At 42.9% G+C, this 16,366-nt stretch overlaps 1 protein-coding gene across 1 annotated transcript in view; it reads left to right on the top strand.

Moving 5' to 3' along the window:
* The first annotated feature begins 326 nt into the window (after positions 1-326).
* LOC148038920 (uncharacterized) overlaps positions 327-16,366 on the top strand; it is a 49,474-nt gene continuing 33,434 nt past the window's right edge. Inside the window, exons 1-2 of the mRNA XM_087675293.1 lie at positions 327-907; positions 1,616-2,228. Coding sequence (XP_087531419.1) covers positions 327-907; positions 1,616-2,228 — 1,194 coding nt within the window. The remainder of the gene's footprint in view (positions 908-1,615; positions 2,229-16,366) is intronic.

Below are 16,366 nucleotides of genomic sequence, written 5' to 3'. Positions count from 1 at the left end.
ACTTTCGACCTAAATGCTCCGACACTGTGTTGAGTGAGTAATAAGTATAGGTGTATCACATGGCGACCAGAGGGAGGGGGCACTTGGTTTGAACTTTGGGGTCTCTAAAAGTTGGTTTTGTTTAGCCTCCACCACCCATTACTCTCACGGATGTTGACCATAGAACTAACATAGGATACATTTATCCTAAGTCTCTTAGGATGGGAAGTCCCCTAAGAGTTACCCCACTACTAACGCTAAGCATTGGCATAAAACCTTGGAAAGCGTGGAGTGCCTAGTATGGTATGAAGCGTCTCTCAAGACACTGCTTCTCAATAGAAGGACGGATGGCAGCAGTGCTGTCAACTTGCCAAGTGTACCAACTCCAGAGGACGGATGGTAGTTGTGCTGTCAACTTGCCAAGTGTACCAACTGGAGACGTAGCCACGTGTGTGGTGCGAAACAACAAAGCAAGCAACTGTGATTTCGAAATGCAGGGGGCTCGAAATGGAGAATTATTTCGCGCTTTTGCCCAGCAGCCTGATAATCCGGTACTCATGTATCATCATTCTCATCATGGGCTCCCTGAGTACACACAGTTACGTCTCGACTGGATTAAACATGGACTCAGCAGTACGGGCTTTTGGACAGGACGAAGATGGAGCTCCCGTGAGCTTTTCTGTATTAGGAAGCTTCGCACCCACCTCTGCAACCAAGGGAGGAGTCTACTTTGTCGCCATGTTGTAGTTGCGTGCTTCTCCACGTCAGATGGTTTCGCTTCGATGCAACAATGGCAGCGGAAGGAGCACCAGGACGACAACATGATCTCGTCTGGTGAGGCAGACGATAGTGAAGAAGAAGAAGAAGAAGGAGGAGGAGGAGGAGGAAACGAAAAGCAGGTTTCAATGGCTTCCTTACTGCTACCACTGTGAGACCTCATTTGCCAGCTTGACTTCATGTACCATACGTTGTCTGCATAGCTTTAACCAATTTAGGCAGCTGAAGATGGAACATGAAGTCCACACTTGTCGTGGACATTCCTGCCCCTTTTTGTCTTCCTTCAGCTGCATAGGATAGAGCACGGGTCTCCATGAAGACGATACGATCGTCTTTAGCTGGATAGAATAGAGCAGTTGTCATTGTACTCTGTCCTTGCTATTATTCAGTTCGCAAAGTGGAGCCTCCCACGTGAGGTTTTTGCTATGCTCATGCAGTTTGCCTATGCTTTTTTCCACTGATTGTATCTTCCTTCTACAGTACAACGGAGTATTGTCACTGTGAGGCATTTTTATACATGTAGTTGCCCTATGCTTAATCCCACGGTTTGTATCTTCTGAGGACAATACATTGGAGTATTCTCACAGTGATGCATTTTTCTACTGTTTGTATCTTCTTTGTACAGTATAATGGAGTACCCTTACATTGAGGCATCTCCTTGAAAGAATGAGCCCTCTTTCAAATGTTTGTATCTCCTTTGTACGGTACAATGAAGTACCCTTACACTTAGGCATTTTCTTGAAAGAATGCTGTGTGTATGTGCATGCACCTGTCTGTGCCTGTGCATGTGCGTGTACATGCGTGCGTGTGTATGCATGTATGTAGTTGCCCTGACCATTCTCCTTACTTATCCTTGCAGCCCACCCGAGGAGGTAGATGAAGGCTGGTCCATTCTCGATGGTGAAACATCCACTTTAGTATCAACACTGCCTATGACACGAAGATATACTCCTCGAAAGCTTATCACCTTCCTAACAAAGGAACTGGACAAGCAGCTTTTATCGCTTTCTCAGTTGAGGGAATCTCTCTTGTTTTGGCAAAAGTCCAACACGGATGAGGCCCAAAAACAAGAGGGTGATCTTCCCTTGTTTGGACCGTCTGCCTTTGAGGAAAAACAAGGAGTGTCTGCCTTGCATCAGTGGACTGCCATGGAGTTGACTTTGCAACACAATCAGCTCAGCAGGATAGGCAGAGATGTGCTGTATCTGGTGTGGGCCTGCTCTTTACTTGGCATTGTTCGTCTATTAGAGGCTGTACATACAGCGTTCTCAAGTAGCCCACCTGCATATCATAAGCTAATGGAGGCATTCAACTCGCTGGACTTCTTCACCATCGCATTCCTTGCACATAGCCTGCGTCAGCCCATCCTTGGAATGCTTCATGTAGATCCCATCAACCTTCAGCAGGTTGCCAACCTCAAGGCCAAGATTTGGGAGGAGATGCATAAGTTCTATGAGCGCCAATGGAAAGTGGTATGCTTTCCTTGTAGTCTCTTTTCTGTTTTTCAGATTAAAGTGCTTCAGGGTGTTTAGAATAAATCCAAATGTTTAGAAAATGGATCACTCTGAAAAAAAGGTGTTTGGCATCCAAATTTCATGTAGCTCATAAGTGTCTAAAACTTTCTCAAGCTGAGGTCTTTTGATTGTTGCGAAATTCAATTGAGTAAACCTTTGTTGGTAAAATGATTGTGTTTCATTTATTGTAAAATGGAAATAAGAATCCTTCTTTCTAAGCTTTTTGAACTTCTGGTTGGAAGATGCGTATCAACCACCACTGTTCCTCATGTTTTCTGATGCTCTATGGGTCGTACTTTTGTTTATTTGTTCTTAGCTGAGTTGCTCAGCATAACATGTTGGGCCTTGGGGCTGGGTGGAGGGGGGTCACTATGTATAAAACCCCACATATCACATGGATTCAAGGTCTGTTTGAAGAATCCCTTATTTTTAAATTTATCATCAATAAAATGCATCCTTTCCCTATTAAATTTGTGGAAACCCCCTTTCTATGGTACTTATTTGCGTTAAAAAAATGTGCATAAAAGGGATTTTGAAAATTCTTTTTGCTGAACTCATGTGATATACTTAACATATTTTGATTACATATTTATAAGTCCTTCCTCCTAGACGATTGGGTTTCAATAGTGTCTCTACTATTTAAAAGTTGGATGTCTTACCTATGTTTGCTTTGATTAGGGTCCTGCTATGACTATCAAGTCTATAGTAGGGCTCTACATTCTATACATGTTGATGTTTTTTCCATTGGGTTATACCACAAATGCCTTGTTTTATGCTGTGCGATCATTGTTCTAAGGTCGGTGAAAAGTTACCACAAAAATTGCATTGTATGCTTGTGTACATAGACATTGGGAGTTACAGAATCATCCTTGGTTCCTGTTTATGCAAAATCGTCACTAGGAAGTGACTGTGTGGTCAAATACTACTTTCGCCAGTTTTGCAGATTTGTCCTTGTGAGGGTGAAGCTGTGTTTTTTGCAGTGACAGAATTTGTTGCAGTGACAGAATTTGTTGCAGTGTTTTGTAATGGCGTCTGATTCTCTTTCACAGATTGTAACTGAAAAGCTTGACAATAACAACTTCCAAGCATGGAAGTTTAGAATGACGAATTTCCTTATGAAAAAATGATATTGGGAATTTGTTGCAGGAAATGAAGAAGAATCAGTTCTTCCTGATGTTTTCAATCAACAGCAAATGCATGCATTTAAAGCATGGCATGAGAGAGCCAAGAAAGTTATGTATTAGCTGTCTATCAGCATTTCAGACTCTATGATTGTGCATATTCAGGATGCAAGTACGCCAAAGGAGGCATGGGATACTTTGTCAAAAATGTATAGCACAAATACGCAAGTCAGGAAAATGCAGCTCAAGCAAGAGTTGCATAATGTGCAAAGAGAAAATATGAGCATCAATGACTACCACATGAAGGTGAAGAAGATTGCAGATGTAATTGCTTCCATTGGGTCGCCAGTGGAAGATGATTTAGATTCTGTGACCTTGAATGGTTTAGGAAAGGATTATGCACAGTTTCGAACATCCATTTTCGTCCGTAAAAGATTACTTGATTTTGAGGAGTTGATTGCTCTTCTAATTTCTGAGGAGTAGAGAAATGGTGGTGCATCTTCTTCAGGAGGAACTTCAAAAGAAGCTATCTTTTACTCAAATGCTGGAAGAGGTAGAGGCAGAGGTAGAGGAGGCCGATTTGGAGGTCGTGGTAGAAATCAGAATATGCAGCAAACTTAAGAAAACCAATCCTATGGAGGAGGGCATGGTAACTCTAAAGGCAAGGGGAGCCAAAGAGGTCGTGGTGGATGGCAAAGAGACCAAAATGCAAACAGTAATGTTGAATGCTACTACTGTGGTAAAATGGGTCACATGGCTAAAGATTGCTATAAAAAGCAGAATGACATCATGAATGGAAAACTGCAACAAGGGAATTATGCATATTCTAATAGACAGGGTGATGACAGAAATAAGCATTTGTTTATGGTGCAGCACATGAATAATTCTGTGACAAGTGCAGAAGAAAGCAACGATATATGGTATGTTGACTCACGTGCATCAAACCACATGACAGGTCATGTAGAATGGATGGAGGATGCAAGAAAAATAGAAAAACCAGGATTTGTGGAGATTGGTGATGATACTGCATATCCTATTGTGTAGATTGAAAAAATTCCTTTGTCTATGCAGGATGGGAAAAAGAAATACTTGTCCGATGTATTTCATGTCCTGAATATCACCAAGAATCTGGTTTCTGTTGGTCAAATGGTTGAGAAGGGCTTGCAGGTCAGATTTAATCCTCATGGATGCTTTGTTGAGGATATGAAAAATAAAGGTCGCTTGATAACAAAAGGAAAGAAGAAGGACATAATATTTACGTTGGATATAGATGTGTCTGAATTGAGTGCAGCAATGTTTGCACATGGGACCGGTGTAGTTGCAGATATTGATATCTGGCATAAACACATTGGTCATGTTAATGTACAACGACTTAAATCAATGCAGGCCCAAAATATTGTTGCAGGATTGTCTAAATTCAAGGTTGCAGAAATGCATAAGGTATGTGAAGCCTGTCAGTTTGGAAAACAGGCAAGGAAACTATTTCCTAGACATGTTCAAGAGAGTAAGAAGCCATTGGAATTAATCCACTCTGATGTGTGGACTACTAAAGCTGCATCTCTTGGAGGCTGTCACTATTTTGTCACTTTTATTGATGACTATAGCAGAAAAGTTTGGGTGTATTTTATGAAAAAGAAAAGTGAAGTTTTTGGGCATTTCAAAACTCTTAAAGCTATGGTTGAAAAAGAAACAGGCCTACAAATAAAATGCCTAAGGTCAGATGGAGGGGGAGAGTACCTCTCAAATGAGTTTGCAAGGTTTTTGCAGGAGCATGGCATAAAGCAGCAATATTCATGTAGTCATACCCCACAACAAAATGGAATTGCAGAAAGGAAAAGCAAGCATATTGGAGAGGTATCTCGTGCCATGCTCAACGAAAAATACTTGCCAGATTTTTACTGGGCTGAAGTAGTTGCTACAACAGTCTACATAATGAACAGGACTCCCACTGCAGCAATACATGGGATGACTCCAGAGGAGAGGTATACTGGTAGGAAGCCAGATATTTCTCATTTGAAAATTTTTGGTTGCATTGTCTATGTTCATGTGTCAGATGAGTTGAGATCCAAGTTGGATTCAAAAGCTGAGAAGTGCATCTTTATTGGTTACTCTTTGCAGCAGAAAGGGTATAGATGCTATAATCCTTCTACTCGTAAGTTTACAGTGAGCAGAGATGTTTTTGATGAGATGAGTAGTTGGTATAAACCAGTAAATGTGATTGATGATGTAGATGTACAAAATGGTAATGCTGCACAAAATTCACAGCAGCAGTCACAAAATATTAGTGGATCTGGAGTGTCCTCTAGCAGTGGTTCATATTCTTCGCCATGGACAGGCAGATTGAGATCAGAAGAATCTCCTCAAAACAATGCAGATAGTGGTATGTAGATAGTGATATGCAGGTCTTCCTTCTATTGTTACATCTGGAGTAAGGAAGACCAGGGATGTTTTGAGAGCACCTGGGAGTGAACCTACTTTGCGGAGGTCTACCAGAGCTAGGTATCCTGTGGATAGACTGAAATATGATGGATTTACAGCTATTCACTATGCATATATGGTCAAAGTGATACAGGAACCAGAACCCACTTCTTTTGTGCAAGCCATGGGAAAAGAAAAATGGGAGAAAGCCATGGATAAAGAAATGGATGCCTTGGAAGCAAATGCTACATGGAAATTTGTATCTTTGCCTAAAGGTAAGAATGCAATTGGCTGTAAGTGGGTTTATAAGGTGAAGCACAATACAAATGGTTCTGTGAATAGATACAAGGCAAGATTAGTAGTCAAGGGGTATGCACAAACATATTGCATTGACTATGAAGAAACATTCAGTCCGGTTGCAAGGATGGCAATCGTAAGAGCAGTCATTGCTATGGTTGCATCAAAGGGATGGTCTTTACATCAGATGGATGTAAAGAATGCCTTTTTGCATGGTGATTTGCAAGAAGAGGCCTATATGGAGCAGCCACCAGGTTATGTGCATGCTGTTCATCCTGTGTTTGTTTGCAGGTTGAAGAAAGCCTTGTATGGCTTGAAGCAAGCACCTAGAGCATGGCCTGACAAGATAGGACAATATCTTGTTACTATTGGCTTTCAAATTTCCAAGGCAGATTTATCACTTTATGTGAGAAAAATAGAGAAATGTATTATGCTACTTGTCATTTATGTTGATGATTTGATTATGACAGGTGACAGTGATGAAGATATCCTTCATGTGAAAATGCTATTGAAGCAGAAGTTTGAGATGAAGGATTTGGGAGAGCTACGTTATTTCTTGGGCATTGAGGTGATTAGATCACCAAGTGGGATACATCTCTTGCAGAGGCAGTATGGATTGGACATGCTGTCCAAATATGGGATGACAGGCTGTAAGCCTATTTCAGTTCCTTTGGAGCAGAATGTGAAGCTGAGCGTAGATGCAGGTGGGCTTCTAGAAGACCCACTATGTACAGACGCATAGTAGGAAGTTTGATTTATATGACTATTACCAGGCCAGATTTGAGCTATGCTGTTGGATTGGTAAGTCAGTTTATGTAGGCTCCAAGGAAATCGCATTTGGATGCGGCTAGACGCATACTCAGGTATGTGAAGTCCACATTGCAGTATGGACTATTTTATGAGACAGGGACTCAGATACAGTTGCATGGATACACTGATGCTAATTGGGCTGGTAGTATTTCTGATAGACGATCTACCAGTGGATATGTGTTCTCTTTTGGGAGTGCTGCAGTCACTTGGAGCAGCAAGAAACAGCCTACAGTTGCCTTGTTGAGCACAGAGGCAGAGTACAGGGATGCAGCAATGGCTGCATGTGAGGTAGCTTGGTTGCATAAGCTACTTTATGATATGCACCAGTTTACAGATGGGCCAGTTGTCATTTATTGTGACAACATGAGTAGTATACAGTTGGCAAATAACCCAGTCTATCATGCTAGAACAAAGCACATTGAGGTGCATTATCACTATGTGCGGGAGAGGGTTTTACTAGGTCTTATTGATCTAGTTTATGTTAGCACAGAGGATTAGGTAGCTGACATATTTACGAAGGCATTGGGCGTAGAGAAGCTGCGTAAGTTCAGAGACCTGCTTGGTGTGCAGGAATTGGGATTGAGCTCGAGGGGGAGTGTTGAGATATCGAGCTTCACTCGTGATATGCCAGGGTGACCGTTGTGCATTTATATCACCGACTTGTTAGCTTTAGATGCGGTTGGTACACCGCCCATGAATAATAGCTACATGACAGCTATCCTTATCTACTCTAGTTCGTGGCTCAGTTAGTATGCCACCTTAGTTAGTTGAGTCTGGTTTGAGACCCATATATAGGGTTCTTCTATTTCTTTGTACTTGAAGTTCTTTTGGCTTACACAACTAAGAAGAGGAAAACTGTTTTCAGCCTCCACCTTTGTGTGTATTCCCCCATTGTGCAAGCAAGAAAGCTACAAGCGAGAGTCCTTTTTTCTCTCCCACAATCTTGACAGTTCACCCTAAGCTGAGGGATATGATATACATTGTCCAATGAAGCCAAATCCGGACCTTTGTCAGTGGCAAAACCGACACAACCTTGAGTTTGAATCTTGACCGAGGAGTTATTTCCTTCACGGACCCGCTTGGTTGCAGGGTGTCCTCTATAGGAGTTATGTGATGTGTAGCTCCATTGTTCACAATCCAAACTGGAACTGAAGTGTTTGGCTGTATCAAGTGGGTCTCTGCAGTAACCTCGTCAGGAGGCAACTCACAGATGTGAACGAGACTCGCATCAGATGTCTCTACGGGGACGATGTGGGCCTCTGCAGGCCAGTCAGACAAGCCTTGATGGAGGTCTCGACGGCCCTGTAATATCATCAGACTTATGCACAACATCTGAAGAGTGAAAATCATGAATATCTTCATTCAGAAGCTTTTCTTGAAGGGCAATCCTTCGGTCGAGCTCCTCAATCTTCTTTCGTCGATAGGCTATGATGAGTTTATATTCTTCAGAGGTTAGCTTGCCTATCTTTTCTTCCATGCACTCAGATGTATCTTCCACCATGTTGGAACTTTGTGGAGCAAGCTGATCGGCCCACTCTTGCTCGGTTCTCGGCATAGGCTGTTCTAGAGACAGAATTAGTGTTGATGTGTTCGAAGTCATTTGAATCTACTGTTGTTCTTGCTTCTTGCGAAGAGCTCTCAGATCAAAGGCCTAGATTTCTCAGAGAGTACCAAGCTTTGATACCATGTAAAGAAAATGCCCTAATACAGAAGCATAAACAATCCGTACGACAAAGCACAGACTGATAAAAGAACACAGTTAGGGTTAGGGTTAGGGTAACTCAGAGACAACGGACATAGTGAATAAATGAAATGATATGACTGCTAATAATACGATGCTCATGCAGCAAACACACTATGCAGTGAATGAATACTGAATCTCGAACTCTTGTATCTCAAGGATCAAGGTAGGGGTAATGAGTTGGAGAGTGTGTCGTACTCCGAACGGATCCTGAATCGCAACAAGGCAGCCTTCGGATGTCGAACACCAACAAATGTAGCAATGAGAAGTTGAATCTCATGCAGACAGCAGTAAGGAGAGAGAAAGACTAAAAACGCAGGTAGCAGGTGAGAGAAAGACAAAATGCAGGCTGTCTGCAGGAGACAGAAATACTAAAAACGCAGGTAGCAGGTGAGAGAAAGACTAAAGACGTAGGCAGGACAGCCTTGAGAGAGAGAGAGAGAGAGAGAGAGAGAGAGTTATGAAAAAAAAGAGAGTAAAAACGCAGGAGGAGAGAAAATTGTCATGGCGGCAGTTGGGGTCTGCAAACGCAGCACTTTGTTGATGTGGTAGATTGTACGACAGCAGTGCAGATGATCAGCAGTCAGTCGCTAAGCAGAAACATCAACAATTAGCGTGTGGAGGGCCGGAAATAGGTGCCAAACTATAGGGAACAGTGATGGACAGCAAGGGTTGAGATGTCCTCCGCGAATGGGGTGTGGGCAGCAAGCTGATAACACCCGAAACGTGCAAAAACGAGATTGGGGGAGTGGAGGGCTGGCTGCCAATTTATAGAAAATTAGGGTTCTAGATCCTCTCTCAGTTAACTCTCTTGATCCGCTCCCCGTTTTAGGGTTTTGGCTAAAATAAGCATGTTTTAGGACTGCTTAAGTGGCTAAGAGCAATTCTTAGCACAACAGGTCACTTGTATTGGGTGGGGATCAGGGGGGCGTGAGGATGGAGAGACGATAAGGGGGTTGGAGGCACATGGCGGGTGTGGGGGGGTATCGGTGTCTCTAGGGGAGGGGGGGTGTAGGTGTTGAGATATCGAGCTCCACTCGTGATACGCCAGGGTGACCGTATTTATGTCACCGACTTGTCAGTTGCAGACGTGGTTGGTACACCGCCCATGAATAATAGCTACATGACAACTATTCTTATCTACTCTAGTTCGTGGCTCAGTTAGTATGCCACCTTAGTTAGTTGAGTTTGGTTTAAGACCCATATATAGGGTTCTTCTATTTCTTTGTATGAGAGTTCTTTTTGGCTTACACAACTAAGAAGAGAAAAACTGTTTTCAGTCTCCACCTCTGTGTGTATTCCCCCATTGTGCAAGCAAGAAAGCTATAAGTGAGACTGCTTTCTTCTCTTCCATAATCTTGACATGGTATCAGAGCCTTGTTCGTGGTAAGGAGCTCAAGGAAGCAAGCCAAGCTCGCGGTGTTCTGGTAAGAGGAGCAGTGTTGCTTTCATTTTCTGTTTTGGGAGCAAGTCTCTGCAGGCAGCACAGCCGGAAAGTGCAGGAGTGCATTGTCTCAGGTTGAGACGTCCTTCGCGGTGAAGCGACCTTGTTTTTTTGATTTGAGGCCATTTCGGGGCCTGTTCTGGAGACGGAAGTTTTCTGTACGCACTCAGGAAAAAGCCCTGTTTTATGCTGTGCGATCACTGTTCTACAGGTCGGTGAACAGTTACCACAGAAATTGCATCATATGCTTATGTGCAGACACATTGGGAGTTACAGAATCATCCTTGGTTTCTGGTTATGCAAAATCGTCACTAGGAAGTGACTGTGTGGTCAAATATCACTTTCGTCAGTTTTGCAGATTCTCCCTTGTGAGGGTGAAGCTGTGTTTTTTGCAGTGACAGAATTTTTTTACAGTGTTCTGTAATGGCGTCTGATTCTCTTTCACAGATTGTCACTGAAAAGCTTGACAAGAATAACTTCAAAGTATGGAAGTTTAGAATGACGAATTTCCTTATGGGAAAAGGATATTGGGAATTTGTTGCAGGAAATGAAGAAGAACCAGTTCTTCCTGATGTTCCCAATCAACAGCAAATGCAGGCATTTAAAGCATGGCATGAGAGAGCCAGGAAAGTTATGTATTGGCTGTCTATCAGCATTTCAAACTCTATGATTGTGCATATTCAGGATGCAAGTACGCCAAAGGAGGCATGGGATACTTTGTCAAAAATGTATAGCACAAATACGCAAGCCAAGAAAATGCAGCTCAAGCAAGAGTTGCATAATGTGCAAAGAGAAAATACGAGCATCAATGACTACCACATGAAGGTGAAGAAGATTGCAGATGCACTTGCTTCCATTGGGTCGCCAGTGGAAGATGATGATTTAGTCTCAGTGACTTTGAATGGTCTAGGAAAGGATTATGCACAGTTCTGAACATCCATTTCCGTCCGTGAAAGATTTCTTGATTTTGAGGAGTTGATTGCTCTTCTAATTTCTGAGGAGCAGAGAAATGGTGGTGTATCTTCTTCAGGAGGAACTTCAAAAGAAACTGTATTCTACTCAAATGCTGGAAGAGGTAGAGACAGAGATAGAGGAGGCCGATTTGGAGGCCGTAGCAGAAATCAGAATATGCAACAAACTCAAGAAAACCAGTCCTATGGAGGAGGACGTGGTAACTCTAGAGGCAGGGGGAGCCAAAGAGGTCGTGGTGGATGGCAAAGAGGCCAAAATGCAAACAGTAATGTTGAATGCTACTACTGTGGTAAAATGGATCATATGGCTAAAGACTGCTATAAAAAGCAGAATGACATCATGAATGGAAAACTGCAACAAGGGAATTATGCATCTTTTAGTAGACAGGGTGATGACAGAAATGAGCATTTGTTTATGGTGCAACACATGAACAATTCTGTGACAAGTGCAGAAGAAAGCAATGATGTATGGTATGTTGACTCAGGTGCATCAAACCACATGACAGGTCATGTAGAATGGATGGAGGATGCAAGGAAAATGGAAAAACCAGGATTTGTGAAGACTGGTGATGATACTGCACATCCTATTGTGCAGATTGGAAAAATTCATTTGTCTATGCAGGATGGGAAAAAGAAATACCTGTCCGATGTATTTCATGTCGCGAATATCGCCAAGAATCTGGTTTCTATTGGTCAAATGGTTGAGCAGGGCTTGCAGGTCAGATTTAATCCTCATGGATGCTTTGTTGAGGATATGAAAAATAAAGGTCGCTTGATAGCAAAAGGAAAGAAGAAGGGCAGAATGTTTACATTGGATGCAGACATGTCTGAATTGAGTGCAGCAATGTTTGTACATGGGACCGGTGTAGTTGTAGATATTGATATCTGGCATAAACGCATTGGTCATGTTAATGTACAGCGACTTAAATCAATGCAGATCCAAAATATTGTTGCAGGATTGCTCAAATTCAAGGTTGCAGAAATGCATAAGGTATGTGAAAATATCACAAAGAATCTGGTTTCTATTGGTCAAATGGTTGAGCAGGGCTTGCAGGTCAGATTTAATCCTCATGGATGCTTTGTTGAGGATATGAAAAATAAAGGTCGCTTGATAGCAAAAGGAAAGAAGGGCAGAATGTTTACATTGGATGCAGACATGTCTGAATTGAGTGCAGCAATGTTTGCACATGGGACCGGTGTAGTTGCAGATATTGATATCTGGCATAAACGCATTGGTCATGTTAATGTACAGCGACTTAAATCAATGCAGGCCCAAAATATTATTGCAGGATTGCCCAAATTCAAGGTTGCAGAAATGCATAAGGTATGTGAAGCTTGTCAGTTTGGAAAACAGGCAAGGAAACCATTTCCTAGACATGTTCAAGATAGTGAGAAGCCATTGGAATTAATCCACTCTGATGTGTGGACTACTAAAGCTGCATCTCTTGGAGACTGTCATTATTTTATCACTTTTATTGATGACTATAGCAGAAAAGTTTGGGTGTATTTTATGAAAAAGAAAAGTGAAGTTTTTGGGCATTTCAAAACTCTTAAAGCTATGGTTAAAAAAGAAACAGGCGTGCAGATAAAATGTCTAAGGTCGGATGGAGGGGGAGAGTACCTCTCAAATGAGTTTACAAAGTTCTTGCAGGAGCATGGCATAAAGCAGTAATATTCATGCAGTCATACCCCACAACAAAATGGAATTGCAAAGAGGAAAAACAGGCATATTGGAGAGGTATCTCGTGCCATGCTCAATGAAAAAGACTTGTCAGATTTTTATTGGGCTGAAGCAGTTGCTACAGCAGTCTACATAATGAACATGACTCCTACTGCAGCAATACATGGAATGACTCCAGAGGAGAGGTATACCAGTAGGAAACCAGATATTTCTCATTTGAAAATTTTTGGTTGCATTGCCTATGTACATGTGCCAGATGAGTTGAGATCCAAGTTGGATCCAAAAGCTGAGAAGTGCATCTTTATTGGTTACTCTCTGCAGCAAAAAGGGTATAGATGCTATAACCCTTCTACTAGTAAGTTTACAGTGAGCAGAGATGTTTTTGATGAGATGAGTAGCTGGTATAAACCAGTAAATGTGATTGATGATGTAGATGCATAAAATGGTAATGCTGCACAGAATTTACAGCAGCAGTCACAAAATATTAGTGGACCTGGAGCATCCTCTAGCAGTGGTTCACATTCTTCGCCATGGACAGGCAGATTGAGATCAGAAGAATCTTCTCAAAGCAATGCAGATAGTGGTATGCAGGTATCACGAAAAGGAAAAGAGAAGGTTGATCAGCCCATGTTTGATGTGAATGCAGGTCACTTTTATGTGGATGGCGAATCTAGTGGCTCACAACAGAGCATTGATAATGAGTTGGGTATTCTTTCTATTGTTACACCTGGAGTAAGGAAGACCAGGGATGTTTTGAGAGCACCTGAGAGTGAACCTACTTTGCGCAGGTCTACGAGAGCTAGGTATCCTGTGGATAGGCTGAAATATGATGGATTTACAGCCATTCACTATGCATATATGGTCAAAGTGATATAGGAACCAGTACCCACTTCTTTTGTGCAAGCCATGGGAAAAGAAAAATGGGAGAAAGCAATGGATGAAGAAATGGATGCCTTGGAAGCAAATGCTACATGGGAATTGGTACCTTTGCCTAAAGGTAAAAATGCAATTGACTGTAAGTGGGTTTATAAGGTGAAGCACAATGTAGATGGTTCTGTGAACAGATACAAGGCAAGATTAGTAGTCAAGGGATATGCACAAACATATGGCATTGACTATGAAGAAACATTCAGTCCGGTTGCAAGGATGGCAACCGTAAGAGCAGTCATTGCTATGGCTGTATCAAAGGGATGGCCTTTACATCAGATGGATGTAAAGAATGCCTTCTTGCATGGTGATTTGCAAGAAGAAGCCTATATGGAGCAGCCACCAGATTATGTGCATGATGTTCATCCTGAGTTTGTTTGCAGGTTGAAGAAAGCCTTGTATGGCTTGAAGCAAGCACCTAGAGCATGGTCTGACAAGATAGGACAGTATCTTGTCACTATTGGCTTTCAGATTTCCAAGGTAGATTTCTTACTTTATGTGAGAAAAATAGAGAAATGTATTATGCTACTTGTCATTTATGTTGATGATTTGATTATGACAGGTGACAGTGATGAAGATATCCTTCATGTGAAAATGCTATTGAAGCAGAAGTTTGAGATGAAGGATTTGGGAGAGCTGCGTTATTTCTTGGGCATTGAGGTGATTAGATCACCAAGTGGGACACAGCTCTTGCAGAGGCAGTATGGATTGGACATGCTGTCCAAATATGGGATGACAGGTTGTAAGCCTATTTCAGTTCCTTTGGAGCAGAATGTGAAGCTGAGCGTAGATGCAGGTGGGCTTCTAGAAGACCCTACTATGTACAGACGCATAGTAGGAAGTTTGATTTATATGATTATTACCAGGACAGATTTGAGCTATGCTGTTGGATTGGTAAGTCAGTTTATGCAGGCTCCAAGGAAACCACATTTGGATGCGGCTAGACGCATACTCAGGTATGTGAAGTCCACATTGCAGTATGGACTATTTTATGAGACTGGGGTTCAGATACAGTTGCATGGATACACTGATGCTGATTGGGCTGGTAGTATTTCTGATAGACGATCTACCAGTGGATATGTGTTCTCTTTTGGGAGTGCTGCGGTCACTTGGAGCAACAAGAAACAGCCTACAGTTGCCTTGTCGAGCACAAAGGCTGAGTACATGGGTGCAGCAATGGCTGCATGTGAGGTAGCTTAGTTGCATAAGCTACTTTATGATATGCATCAGTCTACAGATGGGCCAGTTGTCATTTATTGTGACAACATGAGTAGTATACACTTGGCAGATAACCCAGTCTATCATGCTAGAACAAAGCACATTGAGGTGCATTATCACTATGTGCGAGAGAGGGTTTTACTAGGTCTTATTGATCTAGTTTATGTCAGCACAGAGGATCAGGTAGCTGACATATTCACGAAGGCATTGGTCGCAGAGAAGCTGCGCAAGTTCAGAGATCTGCTTGGTGTGCAGGAATTGGGATTGAGCTCGAGGGGGAGTGTTGAGATATCGAGCTTCACTTGTGATACGCTAGGGTAACCATTGTGCATTTATATCACCGACTTGTCAGTTGCAGACGCGGTTGGTACACCGCCCATGAATAATAGCTACATGACAGCTATCCTTATCTACTCTAGTTTGTGGCTCAGTTAGTATGCCACCTTAGTTAGTTGAGTTTGGTTTAAGACCCATATATAGGGTTCTTCTATTTCTTTGTATGAGAGTTCTTTTTGGCTTATACAACTAAGAAGAGGAAAACTGTTTTCAGCCTCCACCTCTGTGTGTATTCCCCCATTGTGCAAGCAAGAAAGCTACAAGTGAGACTCCTTCCTTCTCTCCCACAATCTTGACAGTAGGTTGGGGTCAGGGGAGGGGCTGTGGGAAGGGAGGGGGGAGGAGGTGGGGGCTGTGGGCCCTTGGGTGAGGCGGCCTGTGATGCCTCTGTGGGGGGTGGATGTGAAGATCTGTGGACTTGTCGGGTAGGGTGAGGAGGGGGGGGGGGGTCGCGTGGTGCTCTGTCGGGGGGGATGCTCACTCTCCAGCTCCTTGCCATGGTTGTGTCTAAGGAGCTCTTTGCAGCCCCCCCTACCATCTTCCTCTATGTTGTCTTTGTACTCGTGTGAAACCGTCCGCATCCACCTATGGGCCTATCACAACAAAGCCGCCCTAGCATCAAGGTGCGTGCATTTTGTTGCATGGTGCCCAAAGTCATGGCAGCGTAGGTACTGCCCTGGCTACCTAGTCACAATGACCTACTGCCTAAAGGAGCGTCCTTCTGCCTCAATCTCTAGGAATTGTGGGATATTCTTGATCTCTTTCATTGCCACTTGTACTTCTGGGACTCCTGCAGCTGTCATTGCGTCCGCAAGCTGCATCTGGGTGCCAAATAAACCTGTTGTGGAGTGCAAATGCCTCCACTGTGAAGCCATTGTACCAAGGGACCATGTATATGACTCCCTTCGTGGGCACATAGGGTGAATTGGCTAGTAACTCACGAGTTGTATCTGTTGAGCTGAGTCAAACCATGAAGATCCCTTGGCCTATTAGAACTACCTCCATGATTTGCGCTGTACCGATGCGCAGTGTGGAGTGAAGCTAGTCCCGAAGTTGGGCCTTGGTTGTTGAATGTCCTACTATCTGACCATAGATCGTTGTTTCCTTTAGCTTCGGCTTTGTAGCCCGGACG

The sequence above is a fragment of the Lygodium microphyllum genome, chromosome 3 (genome assembly GCF_053477565.2).
Source record: "Lygodium microphyllum isolate KBCC chromosome 3, Lygodium_microphyllum_v1.1.10, whole genome shotgun sequence".
Taxonomy (NCBI): domain Eukaryota; kingdom Viridiplantae; phylum Streptophyta; class Polypodiopsida; order Schizaeales; family Lygodiaceae; genus Lygodium; species Lygodium microphyllum.
The sequence above is the reverse complement of the archived record's forward strand: the minus strand, read 5'-3'. Positions and strand labels throughout refer to the sequence as shown.